Source organism: Thermobia domestica, chromosome 3 (genome assembly GCF_964235325.1).
Source record: "Thermobia domestica chromosome 3, izTheDome1.hap1.1, whole genome shotgun sequence".
Lineage (NCBI taxonomy): Eukaryota > Metazoa > Arthropoda > Insecta > Zygentoma > Lepismatidae > Thermobia > Thermobia domestica.
This window is the reverse complement of record NC_137456.1, coordinates 14,499,872-14,521,163: the sequence shown is the minus strand read 5'-3', so window position 1 is coordinate 14,521,163 and position 21,292 is coordinate 14,499,872. Positions and strand designations below refer to the sequence as shown.

The following is a 21,292-nucleotide window of genomic DNA, read 5'->3' as shown; positions in this document are numbered from 1 at the left end:
GCTGGAATCCGAAACATCGTAATATGTTTGAAGGCTCTCCTACTGGGAACTGAACACATGACCCCGTGAGCCAAAAGCACTCGGGATAAATACCAAACTAGCGGACAGGGTTTAAAGCGTCAATCTATCTACTAAATTAAAGAAATGTGAGGTTCGAACCAGATGAGCTCCCATCAGGAATCAACCTCAACCTCGGGTCTCACGGACCGTAGAAGCGTATAGCCAGAAGGGAGTTTATATAAATTACTGTCAAACTCTTTAAGATATGATGCATTTCTTGTAGTTTTTTTTTTTCTTGCATAGAAGCAAGTAAGTAATTACGTCCTTAGAAACGTTACTAAATTATATTTTAATAACGGAAGGTGACTCAACTTCGTTAATTTTTCTTTGAAGATAAAATATATTGTGCAAAATGAAAAGAAATCTTAAAGTTTTAAGTCCCACGGTTATGCCGGTTAGGCTAAAGGAGACGGTGATGATGAGAGATGAGTGAAATGGTGGAATGAAGAAAGTTGGAGGAAACGGGAGAACCCCGAGAAAACCCACGAGCACGGTGTTTGTCCACCACAGTCCACACGGCGCAAGCTGGGATCGAACCAGGTACCCCATGCATCGGAGGTGAACGCTCTACCACTGAGCCACCGCGCCCCCCAATATATTGTGCGTTTGCATAACTCTTGAAAATAATATTGACTGCTACATTTAAGAGAGCAAAGTGATATTAGCCATTTTCGAATCCTAACAGAGAAATTACACGGGTTTTACTCGACATACACTCGAACTTTGTCATTTATTCTTGACTAGCAGGTTGCCCGTTCTTCGCATGGAGAGAATATGTTTCATTTAGGATATAAAGGCAATAAGGACTAAATTTGCATTTAAACGGCATCGAAAGTGTCACTGCTCGCCTCAGCGAGTCGGAAGATCATGGATTCGACACTACTATTGGTAATTTTCGATCATATATATATATATATATATATATACCCTTCCCCAGGTTGTGAGACTGAATTTAGATTTAAATGGCATCAGAAGTGTCATTGTTCATCTCAACGACCCCGAAAACTGGATTCGACATTAATATTGGTCATTTTCGATTATTTTTATGTATCCCCCCCCCTCCCCTAAGTTTCACCATCAAAGTAAAATGATAAAATCCATCCCAGGACCGAATCTCATCTTGTTGAAAATTTGATCTAGATCGGTCGGGTGGTTCAAGATTAGTTAAGTTACGAACATAGTGACTTTCATTTTTTTTTACATATTAGTACTTGAAAATATTTCCCCTTACCCCCAATTAGTGAAAGTGAAAGCCAGACAAGTGTTACTTTTTAATGAAGGGGCGGAGCCTAATTAAAAGTTGATCTCCGGAGACTATATAAGTGATGACCAACTCCCAAGCAGCCAGAAGGAGGAAAGTCTGATGAAGACACAGTTATTGTGTTGAAACCGTTACGTGATACTGTTTTTCACAAATTATCACATAGCCTTGCTCAGTGTGTTATTGTGTATTAGTACAAAATGGAAACAAGGCCTGATAGAAAAGTATGGAATATGGATATTTGTACAGAGTGTATATTATACCTAAGTAATTCCTTGAACCGCCTGAGATAGGTCCAATCGTTTTCAAGCTACGGCGTTTGAAAATGTGATATTTCACATTTTTGGCGGTTTATAACTCAGGAAAGAGATGTTTTTTGATCTATGTTTATTAGAACCTTCTTTCACTTGATATAAGAAACCACCTCTGGCACTTTTGGCAGTGTTACTTTTCTGCAATCGATATATTTGCAATACTTACTCTTTGTTATTAGGAACACACAGTGCAGAAAGATTCACCAGCAGGTCCCCAGACTTATTTGCACATCCATTACATTTGCACCTGACAGAACATGGAATTTTCATCTGGAAAAACAGGCAAAGAAAAAATTTAATTTTTGTTATCATTTTTTTTAGTTCTTTATTTGCATACTTTTATGTACTACCAACTGTTTTTGATCATTTCCCACTACTAGTTGTTCCCCCAAAGTTTCGGTTAGTCTGAAAATTTCCTAAACACTAGCGACATCTGCTGGCGTCAGGTTGGAGGCAGCGCTGCTAGCGATAATTATTAGCTTGACTTGAACTAAGAGTAACTACCGTGGTTGATAGACGTTTTGCGCTTATAATAAGAATTAAGAATATCTATATATTTTTGCCTAGATGTTTACGCAACCGGTATGAATATCTAAATATTTTTGCCTAGATGTTTACGCAACCGTTACGAATATCTAAATATTTTTGCCTAGATGTTTATGCAACCGTTACGAATATCCAAATATTTTTGCCTAGATGTTTATGCAACCGTTACGAATATCCAAATATTTTTGCCTAGATGTTTATATAACCGTTACGAATATCTAAATATTTTGCCTAGATGTTTATGCAGCCGTTAAGAATATCTACATATGTTTGTCTAGATGTTTAAGCAACCGTTAAGAATATCTAAATATGTTTGCCTAGATGTTTACGCAACCGTTACGAATATCTAAATTTTTTGTCTAGATGTTTATGGAACCGTTAAAAATACCTAAATACTTTTGTCCAGAAGTTTATGCAACCTTTAAGAATATTTAAATATTTTTACCTAGATGTTTCTGCAACCGTTAGGAATATCTAAATATGTTTGTCTAGATGTTTATGCAACCAGTAGCTATAAAATGTTTCAAAGTTTGCATATTGGTGTTACTTACACCCTGGAACGTTTTTTGTCTTATAAATAGGATTCTAAATAAGAAATATAAAGATAAAAACGATTTTCATACGTGAAGGTAAGTAATTACAAAGAAGAAAATTAACAGCTTTAAAGCAAGTGGAACCAAACAAAGAGTGAAAGATTTCTTCTTCAAATTATTGCTTGTCGTTGTTATTAATGGCGGATGTTACGAAAAGACAAATAAGAAATACTGTTGCCAGGTAAACGTTTCTGGTAATAAGAACTAAAACAATTGTTTTGTAGTAAGAATCTTTCAGTTGTTTACCACATTTTATTTTGTTTAGATCTGTTAAATTTCTCGAACTACAAGGCGCATTCGGAAAGTAACCTCCGATTGGTCACTATGCGTCAAGTAGTGGGGGCAGTGCTACTATTTTTGCACAGAGGTGCGCGGTAGATCAGTCTGCATCCAGCCGTGGTAGAGTGAAGGTTGTCTGATCACTAGTTTCACTTTTGTAGCGTCTCAAAATGTGTGCTGCAATAGAAAACCCCGCCAAGTGTGAGGTGCGAGCTGTTATATGTTTTCTTATGGTAAAACAATATTCGACAGCAGCTATTCATCGAGAACTCTGTGCTATGTATGGACCAAGTGTGATGAGTGAAGGAGTTGTTCGTGAATGTTTTTTTTTTTTTTTTTCATTTAAAAGTGGACGAACAAACATTCATGACGAAGAGAGGAGTGGCTCAATGGTAGAGCGCTTACCTCTAGTGCGTGGGTCCCTGGTTCGATCCCCGGTCAAGTTAGGATTAGGATTTAGATTTCTGGGTTTTCGGCGTCTAAGGCCGTTTAGCCCGTCACGTTTTGAGGGATGACGTCTCTCGGCGAGCACGCTGTCCGGGAAAAGGGAAGGAAGAAAGGATTGTTTTTTTTTGGGGGGGTTTAAATGTATCCTTATCATTGACTATCTTTCAATTATCACTACTCAATACTAAGCAAAGCTTTTCAACAAACTACAGGGGGAAAACTAAAGGAAGGAATCGGCCTGGGACCTATAAGTTAGGTACCACCCCGGCATTTGCCTGGTGTGAATGAGAAAAACCCAGGAAAACCTCATTCAGGGTGGCTGGCCTGAAAAAGCGTTTGACACTTTTTCGACCGAGTGCGAACCCGAGACCACTCGCAGCGAAGGCGAGAGCTTTAGTGACTACGCTACGCGGGGTCACCCCGGGCAAGTTAGTTTGTTCGGTGGACAACATCGTATTCATGGGTTTTCTTGGGGCACTTCTCGTCTCGTCCCATATTCTCATTCCACCAATTATTCCATCATAATTCACTTATCTTAATTATCATCTCCCTTAGCCTAAAGGGCGTAATTGTGGGACGTTAAACTGAAAGATTTCAATTCATTTAGCAGATTTGGATCCATCAGACATCCCATCTCTTTCCAAAGCTGAAAAACTACATTGATGAACTTAAATTTTCTTCCGACAAAAAGTTTAACCCATAGTGGTATTTTTCATGCCTCGATAAACTTTGTTTCCGCGATAATATAAAAGTTTTAAAACATCATTTTGACTAAGCGTAGGTTAATTAATGTTCTGTATGTCATTCAGAGAACTTTTCAACTAACTTTCGTAATTTCAAGCTGTAGTTACCACACGTTTATGTGAACTACAAAGTAGTGGTAGGCACAATTGTTTTTTTTTTTCGAAGAAAAGGACGAAACCGGTACTTGAAAACTAAAAAAAACGGTTCGGTTTTTTTAAAACAAACTTTTCACTTCCTTGTAACTTGTTTGGAAATGAGTACAAGTACAAGAAATGATACCGGCTTCGACGAAAATCACACTGCTTTCAGTAAATACGAAATACTATTGGGAGAAAAATAAAAACAGTTTCGGTAAAAAAATGGTTTTGTAAAACTGAAGTTTTTTTTAAAGAAAGAAACCGGTCTTTTTATAATATCAGTTTTTGCCTATCACTACAAAAGACATCTAAAATACTAACCGCAAAACATTCGCAGTATCCTTTCATGCAGTTAGACTTCTTGCAATTACAACCTTTCGTATGTACTAACGCATTGCCAACATCTGTTTTGCCAACTTTCGGTTCGAATGCTTTTGGGTCTTTTGATTTGTAATAATCAATAAGCCCCTGTCTCTTGAGCTTGTATTCGGCTGTGTTCTGACAATCTTGGCATTCACATGAAGAACAGAGTCTCCCTTTTTGGAAGCACTCGCAATACCTACAACAAAGAACAGTACAAATTATCTATGTAATGTTTTCATCACTTATGTAATGGTATTAAACAAATGTAAAAAGAACTTACAGGAATTAATACATGAAGGACTTGCATGAACTAATACATAAAGGGCTTGCATGAACTAATACATGTAAGACTTACATGAACTAATGCATATAAGACTTACATGAACTAATATATAAAGCATTTAGATGCACTAATACATACAAGACTTATATGAACTAATACATACAAGACATACATAAACTAATTCATAAAAGATTTACGCGAACTAATATATGAACTTATATGAACTAATACATAAAAAACTTACATTAAGTAATATGTAAACGACTCACATTAACTAATAAAAAGCCACATGAACTAATACCTAAAAGACTTGCATGAACTAATACATACAAGACATATCGACTAGTGCATGCAAGACTGACATGAACGAATACATAAAAGACTTACATGAAGTAATAAATAAAGGACTTGCATTAACTAATGTATATGACACATGAACTAATACATAAAAGAAAGACTTGCATAAACTAATACTTAAAAGACTTGCATGAACTAACACATAAAACACATACATGAATTATCAGGTAAAGAACCTGCATGAACTAATACATAAACGACTCACGTAAACTATTATATAATAAGTTGCATGAACTATAGCTCCTTCATGGCTAAGCGGTTAGCATACACGCCTTAGGCATGGGAGACTTGGGTTCGATTCCCACTAGAGCTCTTGTGGTTTGGAACCGACATTAAGCTGTACGTCCATGTCTCATATAGCTTCGTTGTTGAAAGGGGCGTTAACTCAAAATAAAGTAATCAATCATGAAGTAATATATAAAGGGCTTACATGAACTAATACATATAGAACTTACATGAACTAACATAAAAGAAATTGCATGAACTAATATATAATAGACTCCCATGAACTAATATGTAAAAGATCTGAACTAATGCGTAAAGAGCTTGAACTATAATATGAAACATTATTATAACTGCATAGAGTTACTTTTGTGGACGAAAAAGTAAGAATGCACAAAACATTTTCTTTTAATGTCTACCAGCGTTTATATGGAATATTTTGATACGCAGTATAAAATTAAAAAAGAAAAAAAAAAAGTTGTTAACCTCCTCCGTGGCAAATTTACGTTTTCTTTTTTCACTCATTGAAGGAAAATGTACAGTATACTGTACATAGTTTTCACCTATTTGTTTTAACAATGAAAACCACTCAACAGTCACTCAAATGCATTTGTGCTCATTTAATTGCAGTGTTCGGTGTTCACTGAAGATTGTGCATAGACAGTGTTGCTACTTGTTGGTCAATCATTGAACTACTAATGTGGCACTGTCTGTGCTTTGTGAAAATTGTGCTTTGCTTGTGTTTTGAAACTGTGTTTCTATTGATTAAACAGGGATGATCAAAATAAATAATTGCTCGTTTGTGTATTGCAGAAGACTAATTTTGAATGTTATATACCAAACAACACTCATATTATTTTTATTTGCGTTCAAACGTGTTTGAGAAAAACCATGTACAGTATCCTGTACATTTTACCTTAGTCCCGTGGAGAAGTTCTACTCCGTGCAGTGTAATTTTTGTTGGATTCTGGTTGCAACGCAGGTAAAAATGATAAAAATTAAATCTTTCAGTTTTACGTCCCACGGCTGTGTCGGCTAGGTTAAAGGAGACGGTGATAATGAGAAATGGAAGAAAAGGTCAAATAAAAAAGTGGGATGGCTCAGTGGTAGAGCGTTCACCTCTGCTGCTTGGGGTACCGGGTTTAAACCCTGCTCCCGCCAAGTGAACTTTGTGGTGGACAAACACCGTGTGCGTGGTTTTTCTCAGGGTTCTCCCGTTTCCTCCCACTTTATTCATTCCACCATTTCATTCATCTCTCATCATCACCGTCTCCTTTAGCCTAACCGGCATAACCTTGGGACGTAAAACTCAAAAATTTCATTTTTCATTTTTCGAAAAAAAAGGAGGAAACGGGAGAACCGCGAGAAAACCCAGGCACACGGTGTTTGTCCACCACAAAATTCGCTGACGTAGTGTAAAAGTGGACAAAGTAGACCATCTTCCTTCTCATGATGGTCGGGATGAACCAACCTGTTGCAAATATTAGGCATACGGAAAATTCAGGCCTCACTTTCTTTGTCAAAAATACCAAGTACATCAAAAATACCAACTGTTTTTTGGTTTGTGTTTAAACCAAAAAAGAAATTGTTTCTATGAATTCCATTAAAAGTGATTTCTTATGGTGGTTATTAACAAACGAGACCTTTCTATAGTACACTTTTTCATACTCAAAAATCTAGTACAGTGTTCTGAAATTCAACATTTTATGTGTACTATACACAAATGCTACAGGGAAAATGTACATTATAGTGTACATATTGAAAAATATATGTAGATGTATATATTTTTAAAATTTTCATTAAAAAGTGCCTTAAGGGTCCAAAATAAATGTTGATGATCAATAATTACAATTTTATCTCAACTAAATCAATAAGTGTCCCTAAAACATACCTAAGTTCGATGTACAGTATACTGTACAAATCCACGGAGGAGGTTGAAACCTTATTTAGAGGTAAAAACAGAAAAGTTCTGAAAGACAAGCAGGTATTCGGTTGAAACCTTATTTAGAGGTAAAAACAGAAAAGTTCTGAAAGACAAGCAGGTATTCAAGTTTATTGTTCATTTTACATGAACAGTAAAACATGCAATGTCCATGGAAAGTGTCTCGCTAATGATTTTTAAGGTATTATTTATCAATGAATGTACAGCTAAACCCATTCATTAGTACGTAATTAAAATGAAATGAAATGAAATCTTTGAGTTTTGACAAGAAAGCCCACGCACACGGTGTTTGTCCACCACAAAGTTCACTTGGCGGGGGCTGGGATCGAACCCGGGACCCCAAGCACCAGAGGTGAACGCTCTAGCACTAAGCCGCCGCGACCCCTAGTACGTAATTAAAGTGCAACCTATAATAATAATAATAATAATAATAATAATAATAATAATAATAATAATAATAATAATAATAATAATAATAAAAATAATAATAACTGGAGATGATAATAATTATAATAAGAGAAGAAGTGCAAACAAATTGAGATACTTACAGCTTTAAACAATGTGACCTCGTACACTTACAGAAGTCCCTTGTAATGCGCTTGGAGTCAGTGATTGTAGCAGTCTTATGTGGGGAAACTACATTTACGTTTTTAGTTAGAGACGCGTCCACTTTGTTATGTACAAACTGTTGTATCTGAAAATACACATACATACAAAAGCCAAGAACTCAGTACAAGACAACAAACCTAAGTATAAGTACAATTAATTGGAAATATGGAAGGATGAGCAAAATAGATTTTTAATAACAGAAAACTAAAATAATAATATTTTAATAACTGAGTTTCGTTTCACACTGTAAAAACTACAATAGACTTCCAAACTATGTGAATTCAATATTGAAATCGGAAAAGTACATCTATAACTTATAGTTAGGTTGCAAAATGAAATGAAATCTTTCAGTTTAACGTCTCACGATTATGCCCATTAGGCTAAGGGAGACCATAATTAAGGGAAGTGAATGATAATGGAAGGATTGGTGGATTGAGAGTATAGGAGGAACGGGAGTACGCCAAGAACGATGTTGTTCACTACAAACGTATTCGGACGGGAATCAAATCAGGGACCCCATGCATTAGAGGTACTACCACTGAGCCAGCTGCTCTCCTTCCCACACTTTCGATAGTAACAGAGGGATATTGTCAAACAGGGGTGCCCACAGGGGGGGGCTATGACGCAAACTGCGTCATTGAAATATTTGGGGGGGATAAAAATCTATATAAATATGTTTGAGGGAGTGTAAAAATTAATTGAAAAGATATTTTTTCATGGGAGAACACCTATGGATAGACAATTGAGGGGGGTTGCGTCATGGACATGAGGGGATAGGCACAACTCTTGTCAAAGATGGAATCTGTATTTCAGACGCTGGACATACCAAAAATAAGTTTCTCGCTATTTGTTACAATTATTACTAAATAGGAATAAATATGAAACCAGAAGTTGTACTAATTGAAGTAAAAGAATAAATATTGAAAATCTTTGAAGTTCTACGTCCCAGGATTATGTCGGCTAGGCTACAGCCCCGAGAAAACTCACGCACACGGTATTTGTCCATCACAAAGCTCACTTGTCGCGAGCTGGGATCGAACCAAGAACCCCATGCACCAGGAGTGATCACTCTCCCACTGAGCCACCACGGCTCCAGAATAAAAACTGAGATGAGACATATCCATGCGGTACTAAATCCATATAAAGAAAAATTGTTTCTCGCTATCTCTGGCCGTGTTTCCTCTAAGATCAAATTGAAACCGGAAGTAGTAGTAGGTTTTTACCATTTCCGGTTTCAATAAAGGAGCAACGTTCGAGAATGCACTTATGCTTGAAGTACTGAACCCGTAATATAATAATAATAATAAAAAAACACTTTTCCCTATCTATTACCCTTTTTTGTTCACATGGCGATCGGCATTGAAACCGGAAACAAGCTTTTCACTTCCGGTTTGAGTAGAAGGATCAAGATCAAGATAAAACTTACTCTTGGAACCAGTAGCGTAGCTAGGATGTGTGTTTGGGGGGCAAGGCAAGTGCTGTTATAGGTACATATAGAAACATTACAAACAAAAAAAGTATATAAACATAACAATATATAAAAAATTACAAACATCAAAGTACCAAAGTACATTGTCGGACCTGTTTTGGGGGGGCCCGGCCCCTCCGACCCCCCCCTTCCCTTCGCCACTGCTTGGAACAATGAATTCAAATGAAAAATGAAAATAAAAATGTTTCAGTTTAAGGTTCCAAGATTATGCCCTTTAGGCTAAAGGAGACGATGATTAAAGCAAGTGAATGATGATGGGAGAATTAGTGGAATGAGAATGTGAAAGGTCACGGGAGTAACTCGACAAAACCCACGGACACAATGTTGTCCCACCACAAACTTATTTGGCCGCGGATCGAACTTGAGACCCCACGCACCAGAGGCTCCACCACTGAGCCACCGTGCACTCTGAATTCAAATCAAAAAACCCTTTTCCGCCATCTCTTATGATTTTTGCTCTATGGAGATCAATACTGAAACAGGAAGTTGTGGTGGATTTTCAGAATCTATGATTTGGGGCAATGAATCGATAGCACAAAAGTGCTTCTAGCTATCTACTATCATTTTTCCTCTGATATCTGCAGATACACTCATGTCCAAAATTATTGTCGCATGTCCATAAATATGTTGTTATAGGAATATAATTTGATAACTATTTCGCCCCGTATTTCTTATAATGTTAGTATATGTATAATCGGCAAAGACATGTATGTGGAAAATTTCGTGTAAAAAGTTTTACGTCCCACGACCTAACCGGCATAACCTTTGAGTTTTATGTCCCACGGTTATGCCGGTTAGGCTAAAGGAGACGGTGATGATGAGTGATGAATGAAATGGTGGAATGAAGAAAGTGGGAGGAAACGGGAGAACACCGAGGAAACCCACGCATACGGTGTTTGTCCACCACAAAGTTCACTTGGCGGGGGCTGGGATACAACCCGGGACCCCGAGCACCAGAGGTGAACGCTCTACGATTGAGACACCGCGGCCCCCTTCATGTCAAAAGAGTACTAAATAAGAACAATAAAACGAAAATAAAACTTTCTTGTCCATTTAGCAACATTTTGTTTTAGTCATTCTAATTTTCGTATTTATAATTCTTTTCGTATGAAATTTACCACAAATATACCTTTCCGGATTATACACAAAGTATCAGTATTAAAAGTACCCTGTAAAAAAAAAATCATTATCAAATTATATTCTAACAAGAAGACAGTTATAGATATGCCACAATCATTTTGGGCATGAGTGTACATACAAATGGATGGATGGACATAGCTGTTCTATAAGCCTACCGATAATTATGCATAGTCTAGTTAAACATGGATTAACATCCATTATGAAGAAGAAATTACACGACTGGTTGGGACAATCTGCCTATGCTACCTATTGTAACAACCTTTCACATCATAAATTCGAAATAGATTGATAGATTTTTACAGTATACATTTTCTCACAAAGCTTCGAAAATTCTGCAAACAATTTTGTTTGCTAAAATAAAGTACTACCAATTTTCACAAGAAATCTTTCACGAGAAGAAGAAGAGATGAATATCTTCATAACAAATTACAACAAATATATTAAAAGAATCCAATTCCAGTTTCATTTCTTCTCTTCCTATAAGGAGAAGTTTTTATATGCATGAAAAACACTATTTCATAGCATCTTTTCCAATACTATTTTATTTTTTTCCTTTCTTCTTTTTCTATCTTTCCTGAATTAAAGATTTTTTCGCATTGTTTTTATTCTATTATTGTTGATTTAATATTTTTCTTTCTTTCTTTCCCCAGAGAGTCATATTGTATTTTACATACATACATATATATATATAATTATTAATTTAGGACATCATTATTTTCACTTTCAGTTTGTTCATATTTCGTGTCATTGTTATGGTTTAAAGCGAGTTCCTTTGTACTAGACTGTAAGTAGTCATCTACTATAATCATCTACTGATACTGTTTGTAAATTTTCAACTTGGCAATTTACGGAAGTATTTCGCCATACCAAAGATGAGTTGAGTTGATTTTGAGTTTAACGTCCCTCTCAGCAGCGAGGCTACATGAGACGGGATCTTCTGATTAACATGGAATCCGAAACACATGAGCTTCCGCCGGGAATCGAATCCGGGTCTCCCACGATACCAAAGATGAGTAAATCCTTTTATTTCCACCTTGAGCATTTTAAGGTGCAATCCATCGTAACTTACATAATTGTAATACCAGGGTTCATAGTGGTCTGGTCTCTTGTAAATAGTTGAAAAGTGACCAAAAGCATACAAAAAAGTGACCAAAATCTCATCAGGCCCCTTTTTCCCTTTGTCAATTTCTCCATCACCTCTCTCTTTGTTGTTTTGTTTCATCTTTTCTTCTTTACTTCTTCTTTTTTAGCTTCCTCCTTTCTTAGGTTTTCTAAGTATGCTTTGTAGTTACGGTAAGCAGACTTAGCAGATGTAAGAAGGTTTTGAGTAAGTGGAACCAGTTCTGGCTTATTTCCGAATTTCTTCATCCCAGACATTATATTTAACTTAGCATTGAGAGTTCTCAAAGCCATGAAATATTCAAATTTATCACCTACTCTTAAGAAGAACATACAAGCATAACACAAGACGAACATGATGAACCACACAAACACACACACACACAATGTTGAGCGGAGCGTTAAATATTATGACAGAAAACTAAAAAGAATATTATAATAGAAGAGAATAGACACAGAAGGGTTCTTAACCCCACCTTGAGAGCTTAAGCATCCACCAACCATCCACTGTGCTTTAGAAAGAATAAAAGCTGACTGTTTCACATGTGGCAGCAAGTACTGAAGCTTTCAGAAGAGTAATGAGTAACAAGTTTCTGCCTTTTTCCATTTATTTTTATATTTTTCTTAGAAAACTGCCAATGCAAAACACAAATCACACGAAGAAGTCACTTTACCTCCCAAAGAAGTAACTTTTAGTGACCAACTTGAAAAAAAAAGTAACTTTTTTTTTTTTTTTTTTAACGCAAGTCGCTATGAGCCCTGTAATACGATGAATTGTTTGGGATTAAGGAATCCTTTTAGAGAAAGAAGGGAAGTAGGGACGGCGAGACGCACCCAACGCACATTTTCAGCTCGAAAGAAAAGTCCACGAAAAAACAAAACTCTATTAGGAAATTTGTTTGAAATAGAGATGGGATTGAAGTTTAACGAGTCTTTCAGCATGAAGGCTACATGACATATATTTATTCATCCAACTTTGTACATAATGGGCCAGAGACCAGTACATAGGAATTGTCATTAATATTGAGATATTTGAGTATAAGTGATAGTACATTAATTTTACATAATATCGCTTAAATATTCATTAACATTGTAATACACTTTGTAACAGAAATTTGAACAACTTTTTTTTTTTAATTTGAGAAGGGTTTTAATATCTCTCAAGTAAGTCAGCAGCTTATTGTACAGTGTAGTGGACGTAGGAACATGCGCGCCGACTACGTAGGTGCTCCGGGGCTTTAGCATCCACACAAATAATCTTGTGGGTGCGGCGGACCCACAAAATTTTTAGTTTAATAGAAACAAGATAACATAAACATTTCTCACTTGCTATTATCAAAAAGTAAGCAATTAAAACATTGAAATGGAAGTCAAAATTTCTAACTTCTAAATTTGTTTCAAATGTGATAGTGCAAAACAACTGTGCAACACACTCATTTCTTCCTTGCCTGTCTCTGGCCTAGTCAAAGGCAGTCCCCACAATAAAATTGGAACTATATTGTGAACAGAATCGAGCACAGACCTTTAAGACAGGCCCGGGATTTCCCTGAAAACATATAACACGTCCCGTCATTGATATACACCCACATAAATTTTGGAAAGTCGGTGCCGTTGCGTAAGGAAGGTAACTTTTTCTTAGTACAAGTATAGTTTTGATATAACGTAATGTTTTCATTCTTTTTAACATATATACGAGGGTCACTACGAAAGGTTTGAGATGTAAAATAACTTACATACTTAGAATCAATTTAACACTTACATTTTCTCAAAGTATTGACCATTACACTGTACACACTTTTGCATCCTCGAAAACCACTTTTGGAAGCAGTGTTGCCAGCCTTTTTTTTCAAGTGTTGAAAGTTCATTCTCGTAAGCCACTACAGATTCTTTAGGGCTGCAAAATCTCTTCCCACGCATGCGATCTTTGATCCTGGGGAACATAAAAAAAATCACACGGGGCCAGGTCAGGGCTATACGGCGGATGTGTCATAAGTTTGACCTCAGTAGATTCTAAAAACTGAATTGTTATGTTGGCCGTGTGTGCGGACGCGTTGTCATGATGAAGCAGGATCCCACGCAACCCAGTTCTTGGACGCCGTTCCCGAAGCTTCGGGAACACTTTTGTTAGACAAACAGTGGTGTACCACTGAGCAGTAACAGTCCTTTGTTCTTCAAATGGAACAGTTGCAACATGGCCAGATTTGGAGAAGAAAGTTACGACCATCTTCTTCTCCACACTTCGCGGTCGCTTCACTTTCGTGGGTGGATTTTCGTCTGGAAAGATCCAAACTGTAGACTGGCGTTTATTTTCAGGGTCAAATTGATAGATCCAAGTCTCATCACCAGTAACAATGTCAGAGACGCGTCGAGAATTGCCTCCATCAAATCTTGCAATCAATTCTTCACACCATTCCACACGCATGTGCTTCTGCTGTTCAGTCAAAGTGTGAGGCACCCAACGAGATAAAACTTTCCTGAGCCGAATATGATCATGAAGAATTTTTGTTACTGCTGGCGATCCAATGTTCACTGTAGATTCAATGTCCTTGAAAGTTGTTCGAGGATTTTGTCGAATCATTTGTTCCACAGCGGCAGTTTTCATCTGACACAGCTGTTTTGCGGACGTCGAGATTTCTCTTCATCTTTAAGCGATGTCCGGCCTCTTCTGAATTCACCAAACCACTGAAAAATTGTAGCACGGGAAGGAGCAAGGTCCCCAAATGCCCCCTGTAAACGGTCAAGGCTTTGTGTCTTGTTCAAACCACTTTTGAAATGGTAAAGGATTATTGCCCAAAAATGTTCCCTTTCGAGCTGCATTCTAGACAGCCGAATACTGCTCACATCAACAAACAAGTGAAGGCGATACGGCCACGCCGATAAGGGAGGCGAGTTGAAACTTGCTTCGCTTCTTCCCTCTGGATACCACTACCAAACGCAATTGTTGGAATTCAAATACTGTGCCACAACAGTGCGTATCTCAAAACTTTCGTAGTGACCCTCGTAATAATATTGTACATATACAAAATTTAAAAAAAATAAAATAAATAAAATAAAATAAAATAAATAAATAAATAAAATAAAAAATAAAAAAAATAAAATAAAAAAATAAAATAAAATTTTATTTATCTGAAAAACACTTTCACAGGAGCAAAATGAAATGAAATCTTTGAGTTTTACGTCCCACGGTTATGCCGGTTAGGCTAAAGGAGACGGTGATGATGAGTAATGAATGAAATGGTGGAATGAAGAAAGTGGGAGGAAACGGGAGAACCCCGAGAAAACCCACGCACACGGTGTTTGTCCACCACAAAGTTCACTTGGCACTTTCACAGGAGCCTCTTTATGAAAGATTAAAAATAGTCTTTATTGACCGCTTCTGTAAGCGAAAAACAGTAGCACTAAAATGGGAAACTACCCAGAAAACTTAATAAAGATTGGAAATTAGCGTAATACAATGGAAGCCAAGTTTGTTTTGAAACAGAACTACGTAGTTTATAGATCAAGATTACAAAACAAACATTGCTTTTTTTTTATTTAGATGAATAACATGTTCATTCCGAGTCAGTCTGTCGTTTATTGTAACTTGGTGGAGTGCGAGTAATGTAGAAAAATTGTGTTTAACACAATAGTAGATAGTATTTGAGGTGTATGCGAGCAGTGAAAGTCAAACGATCGACAGTGTATTTCAAACTGTTTTCTAATTCTACCACGCTGTCCCCCATTGCAAAGATATTCACATCATCAGCATATAGCACAATATGTTGAGGATACATAAATTGAACAAGGTCGTGTATGTACCATAAAACAAGAACTGGCCCACGAATGGAGCCTTGAGGAACACAAGCGAAGATTAGAGGTTTTGGAACAAAATGCGACTTTCATTAAATGCGACTTAAATGCGACATTAATTGTTTCATACATATTTGAACCACAAGTTTTCTGTTCGTCGAGTACACGGAAAAACATTTATGCATTAGGCCTCTAATGCCGTATTTCTGGAGTTTTTCCAATAGGAGAGAATGTTGTCACAATATCAAAAGCTTTAGAAAAATCGACAAAAAACCTACTACGCACTTTTTTTTCTTTTCAAGAATATTAGATATCTCTATAATAAAGTTAAACAGTGCAGCAATATCGATTGATCTGCTTCTCTTGCAATCCATGTCGAGAAGCAGAGATCAGATTATAGTAGGATAAAAAAATTTTCAAGCGCGGTAATATTACTCATTCTGATATCTTCGAGGAAACAGATAGAATAGAAACAGATCTATATTTTTGGACATCATGAATTTTTTTTTTTTTTTTTTTTTTTTTTGGACAAAGGTATAACTTTTGCTGTCTTAAATCTCTCAGGAAATATACCTAATTCAAATTATATATTTACAAGATCGCTGAGATGTTTTATTATAACTATTGACAGAATTGTATCTATACCTATAGAATGAGAATTAGAAAACATTTTGATAGAAGTTAATAATTCCTCTTGTTGCCAAGTTCACATATACACTGTGCCTATGACGCGAGATGTTTTCCCTATACCGAGATCCAATGTACCGATGGTAAGCATGTATTAAAATACCTCAGTAATGACAGTAGGATAACTGAAAGAATTATTCCTATAGTTTACTTGCGATATTTCACTCATTGGGTTACTCTTCGTGAATTTGTTTATTACGTTCCAAGCATCTTTCATTTTATTTTTATACTGTCATTGTGAATTCTATTGGATTCGAATAACTTTCTGATATGTTTTCTTCTGTATTTCAATATGGGATCTAAATTAAGCTGATAAATTTGTGTAAGTTTTCGTAAGTTTATTGTAATATGTAACTTTTTGCTTAGGAATTTTATTTCTCGCGTGACCTATCTTTTCGCGTTTTTATTAGAGTCTTTGCGTAACTGTAATGCGAAGGCTATGTTAAAATTATGCAGAAAATTATCAATAAAATAATAATTGAATTTATCATTAGCACTGGATAAATTACACACAGCATTTCAGGATTCATGATATAGGAAACAATAAAAGGTACGGGTCACCGTACTAAATAATTTCTCGCCCTAGTTTCTTAGACTAAAATAATTTTATGTTGCAGTTATTAATGAATCATGGGAACAAAATTATACGTGGTTTTCGAAAGATTTCGTCCACGAAAATAAACTACCCATTGAAGATATTACTAAAAGAAAAAGATTCATACCATATGTTAGGGTTATTAATGAAATATTTGTATACAGAATAACAAAATCGCGGAAGTAGTATTTCATAAAACTGTAAAAAAACACCCTAAAAGTAAACTACGCCTTGGGATATTCTCAAGGAAGTTACTTATGCAACATTATAGAAATATTTATTTATGAACTGTGAACAAAGTCGCCTGAGTCGTTTTTGAGAAAATAGTCTAAAAAGAAACACCCCAAAAGTAAACTATTCTTTGGTATATTTTTTCAGGTCAAGTTAATCATGCCATATTGTCAGGTTATTAATGGCATATTTGCATATTTATTTATGAAATATGAACAAATTGCCTGCGTTATTTTTCAGAAAATCGCCCCCCCCCCCAAAAAAAAAAACTTATCCCACGAATAACCCCTTGCACATCTTTTCAGAACAAATAAATTGTGCTATATTGTCAAGTTATTAATTAAATATATATTTATGAAATATGAACAAAATTACCTGTGTCGTTCTTGAGAAAATCGTTAAAATATAAAAAATAAACTACCCCTCGCATAATTTCTCACGGCAAATGAGTTATGTGATATTGTCAGGTTATTATCGAAATATTTCTTTCTGAAATATGAACAAAATCGCTTGAGTCGTTTTTGAGAAATGAGCTCTTTCGTCGCTGCGCCTTTGGCATGGGAGACCCGGGTTCGATTCCCAGCGGGAGCTCATATGGTTCAGATTCCACGTTAATCAATTAGTAGGTCCTAACTCATATAGCCTCGCTGCTGAAAAGAAAGGGCGTTAAACTCAAAATCAACTCAACTCGTTTTTGAGAAAATTGTCCGAAAAAAAAAAAAACCAAGAATAAACTATTCCTTCTCGATTTTAACCAAAGAAATGACTTATACTACAGATTAGGGTTGTTACTGAAAAATGAATTTATGAAATATAAACAAAATTATTAGAGCTGTTTTTGAGAAAATCGCAATTTCCACTTACAAGAATTTAACGATGGCTTGTGTGTAGCTTTAATACAGACGGGGATTCGTCTCAATAAGGAAAACCATCCACAGAATAATGTGTTTATTACTGGATTGTGATGTAGTAAACTTGCCACATGAAACTACCAATTGGACAAATATTTTTCTAACGTTATGGTGTCCCGTTCTCATGTTATTTATGATACACGAATTGGATATAACAAATGCCAGTACAGTACAAAGTTAAAGTCGTAAAGGTGTCTTTGGTTTGTATGGACGAGATATGGTTTCTGTAGTTCACTAACTAAAACCTAGGTTTCCAATGTTAAAACATGTAATTTACTCGACATGTGCCTTTCATATATTTTGTCAGTCTATTAAGAACGCGTATGATAATTGTGAATCAGTTTATATCTGCGTTGAAGAACGTTCTTCCGAATGCCTCGGATCACTTGTTGCCTACAGGGAAATCACAAGTTAGATCCTTCATGTTCATTACTCGCTGAGAATCATGGACTGAGTGTGTAGTCTTTACGACACTTTGCGACTTCCCTAGATGCAAACGACGCAAGTGCAATTTCTAAGGCGCACTAACTGCTTCAACCAGATAGAACTGTCTTGTATCAAGTCAGAGATATGTTAGCTTCCGCTGTAAGCTTGAAATAAAATAAAAATAAATAAAACTGCAGGTTGTCTGCTTCTGTGAGGGATAACTTGCATGTTTTGCTAGAAACGAAAAAAGCTTAAGGTCACTCTTAAGAAGAATTTGAATGTTATCGAATTCGGCAGACCTAGACTTGCCACTCCAACTTCATACGATGTTTACTTCGCTGATCTTTGTAGATACAAGAAGAACCTTTAGTATTTACAAAGAAGTTTTATCTCCAAACAAGAAACGGGGTTACATTTAACAACTTAAGAGCTGTTTTATGCTGTCAAGTACAACACCTTTAGAGTTTTATCTTTTTCCTGTTGTCATGACAACTAAAGCTGTGTATCCTGTATTCTGTACAATATATAGGTACAGATGGGAGATTTATATATATTAGGATGGTCCAAAATTTCGAAAATTTGAAAGTTTACAGTGACACCCCCTAAATTGGTTCTCCCTTACAAATAAATAATACATGCAAAATTTTGAATGAATAGCTCAATATTTAGAGGTTGCGCAATCGACATAAAGTTAAAAAAAAAAAATAGTGATTTATTGTCGCTTTATTGACAATGCGATACACTCTGCTTTTGTGTATTTGTTCTCCTATATCCAGTTCATGTCATTATTTATTAGAAATCAATTATGCCACTGTAGGAAATGTTGTTCCAACAATGATCAACATAGGCTGTCTTATCAAGTTATATTGGTATTTCATCCCCTTTGATGTATCCATTGCATTTTGTACTTCTCATGCTATTAGAAACAATGTAAACTTTACAAATTTTAAACAAGATTCACTGCAATGACGAATTTGTTTCCACTTACTTTACAAGTTCAGCAAAAGTAACTTGGTTTCGTCTCAATTGATAAGTTAGAGTCGCACTTCATTTATATTCCGGTGGCAGAGCTCACATCTAATTTGTTTAACGATTATAATCCAGGATCACCGCAAGTCTTTCAACACTTCGTAGTGGTAAGCCGATAATACCGAATTGTAGCTCGTTTGTTTACCAGAACAAAAGCTAGAAGTGTGGTGATTCAGTGTTGATTTGAACTGTGGTATGATAGTGAGTTTGTGATAAAGGTCTTCTTTCTTGTTCTCCTCAATCATAGGTTGGTGGGCAACGTGGCGATTTTAGAACTTTTTCTCTCCTTCGGAAAGCTGTTTTATACTTTGATAAGGTTTCTTCTTCGTAACTGCACCTTAAATATTCTATCCTCGGTCTTCCTCTTCCTGGTTTTCCTTCTGTCTTTCCCTCTATCAGCACGGTGATCCAATCAGAGTGCCGAATAAGATGGCCAAGCATGCTGTTTCTTCTTTTTCCTGATCTGTCGTCCTTCATTAGCTTCCTTTAGGACGTCTTCATTCCATTTCCTTGAGGTCCATGATATATACTTAATTACTGTCATGGCAGAAGCCACTACAAATAAGACAGACCTTATTTACTAGAACATATAAGAAAACTCTGACCGGAAGTAAACTACCTTTGAATGGTGATGTTTTGCTGGGTTATTTCTCCATCATCTAAACTTTGGAAAAAAAACATGATAGTACTAGAGATGTTGTACAAGAAACTGTACAATTTTGGGAAAGAGCTCATGTTCCAATTCGTGAGGAAAAGCATGGAACTGTGAAACTCGAAAAATTGAGAAAACTAATGTGAAAATTTAAAGAAAAGCATGAACTGAAAATCTACCACACAGAAAGAGAATGAAGCTAGATTTGTTGTAAGTTTGAATAATTTATTTGATATAGCACATGCGGATGCTTTTAGACTAATTAAAATTAAGGAAGACAGGGAGTTCCTTATTGCTCAGCGGGAAGAGGTACGACGTGGATGTATGGTGTCAGTGGACAGAATTCTTGTTCAAAAGGAAGCCACACCGGCAAAACAAGCAACGAAAACATGAATTGATGAAGGTAAGTACTAGTGTAAACATTGCCACTAACGCAGTTACGCTGGTGGTTTCGAGCGATAGTGACAGTGGCGGTAATTTGGAATCAAGTAAAACCTATTCTGATGACGAATACAAACCTACAGCAGCATGCCTTGCAGAAGTCTTCAGACACAAAACGAAAGATGAAATCCCGGAAGAAAGTGGTTAGTCCCGAACTTGCTTCTATGGTAGATAGATCGAAATTACCTAACAGAGAAGCAACTTTCGTTATGGAAACAATGACTAAAGGTTTGGATAACAATCTGGATGAAACTACCCTCAGTCGTTCATCCATCAAACGAGTTCGCGAACGCAATCGTCTTGAGTCAGCTGTCATTATAATGGGCAAGTTCCAAGCAATGAGCGCCCTCGTTGTTCATTGAAAGAACAGGAAAAAGTTCGTCATCATCTCTGGTACTTGCGCGAAGAAATAATTCCGTTGGCGTTCTTCGACGACGAACTGTCCGCAGAAACAAGGCAAGAAATCGTGAAAAAACTTGAACACAGATAGCAGCAATGATTAAGCCTCCAAAACACCTGCAAATACCTCAAGATGCTCTTGTTTATTACAGGATGTCAAGATCGAGAATTTCGTAACGAAGAACACAATGAAGTTTCTTTGAACGTCATTTCTTGCACAAAATCCG

The 21,292-nt window shown here is 36.3% G+C and overlaps 1 protein-coding gene across 1 annotated transcript in view; it reads right to left on the bottom strand.

The window, feature by feature from the left end:
* The window catches only part of LOC145682422 (uncharacterized), a 190,315-nt gene that overhangs the window by 8,292 nt on the left and 160,731 nt on the right, over positions 1-21,292 (bottom strand). Inside the window, exons 11-13 of the mRNA XM_081754052.1 lie at positions 8,097-8,242; positions 4,703-4,940; positions 1,802-1,905 (exon numbers count right to left, since the gene is read on the bottom strand). Coding sequence (XP_081610178.1) covers positions 1,802-1,905; positions 4,703-4,940; positions 8,097-8,242 — 488 coding nt within the window. The remainder of the gene's footprint in view (positions 1-1,801; positions 1,906-4,702; positions 4,941-8,096; positions 8,243-21,292) is intronic.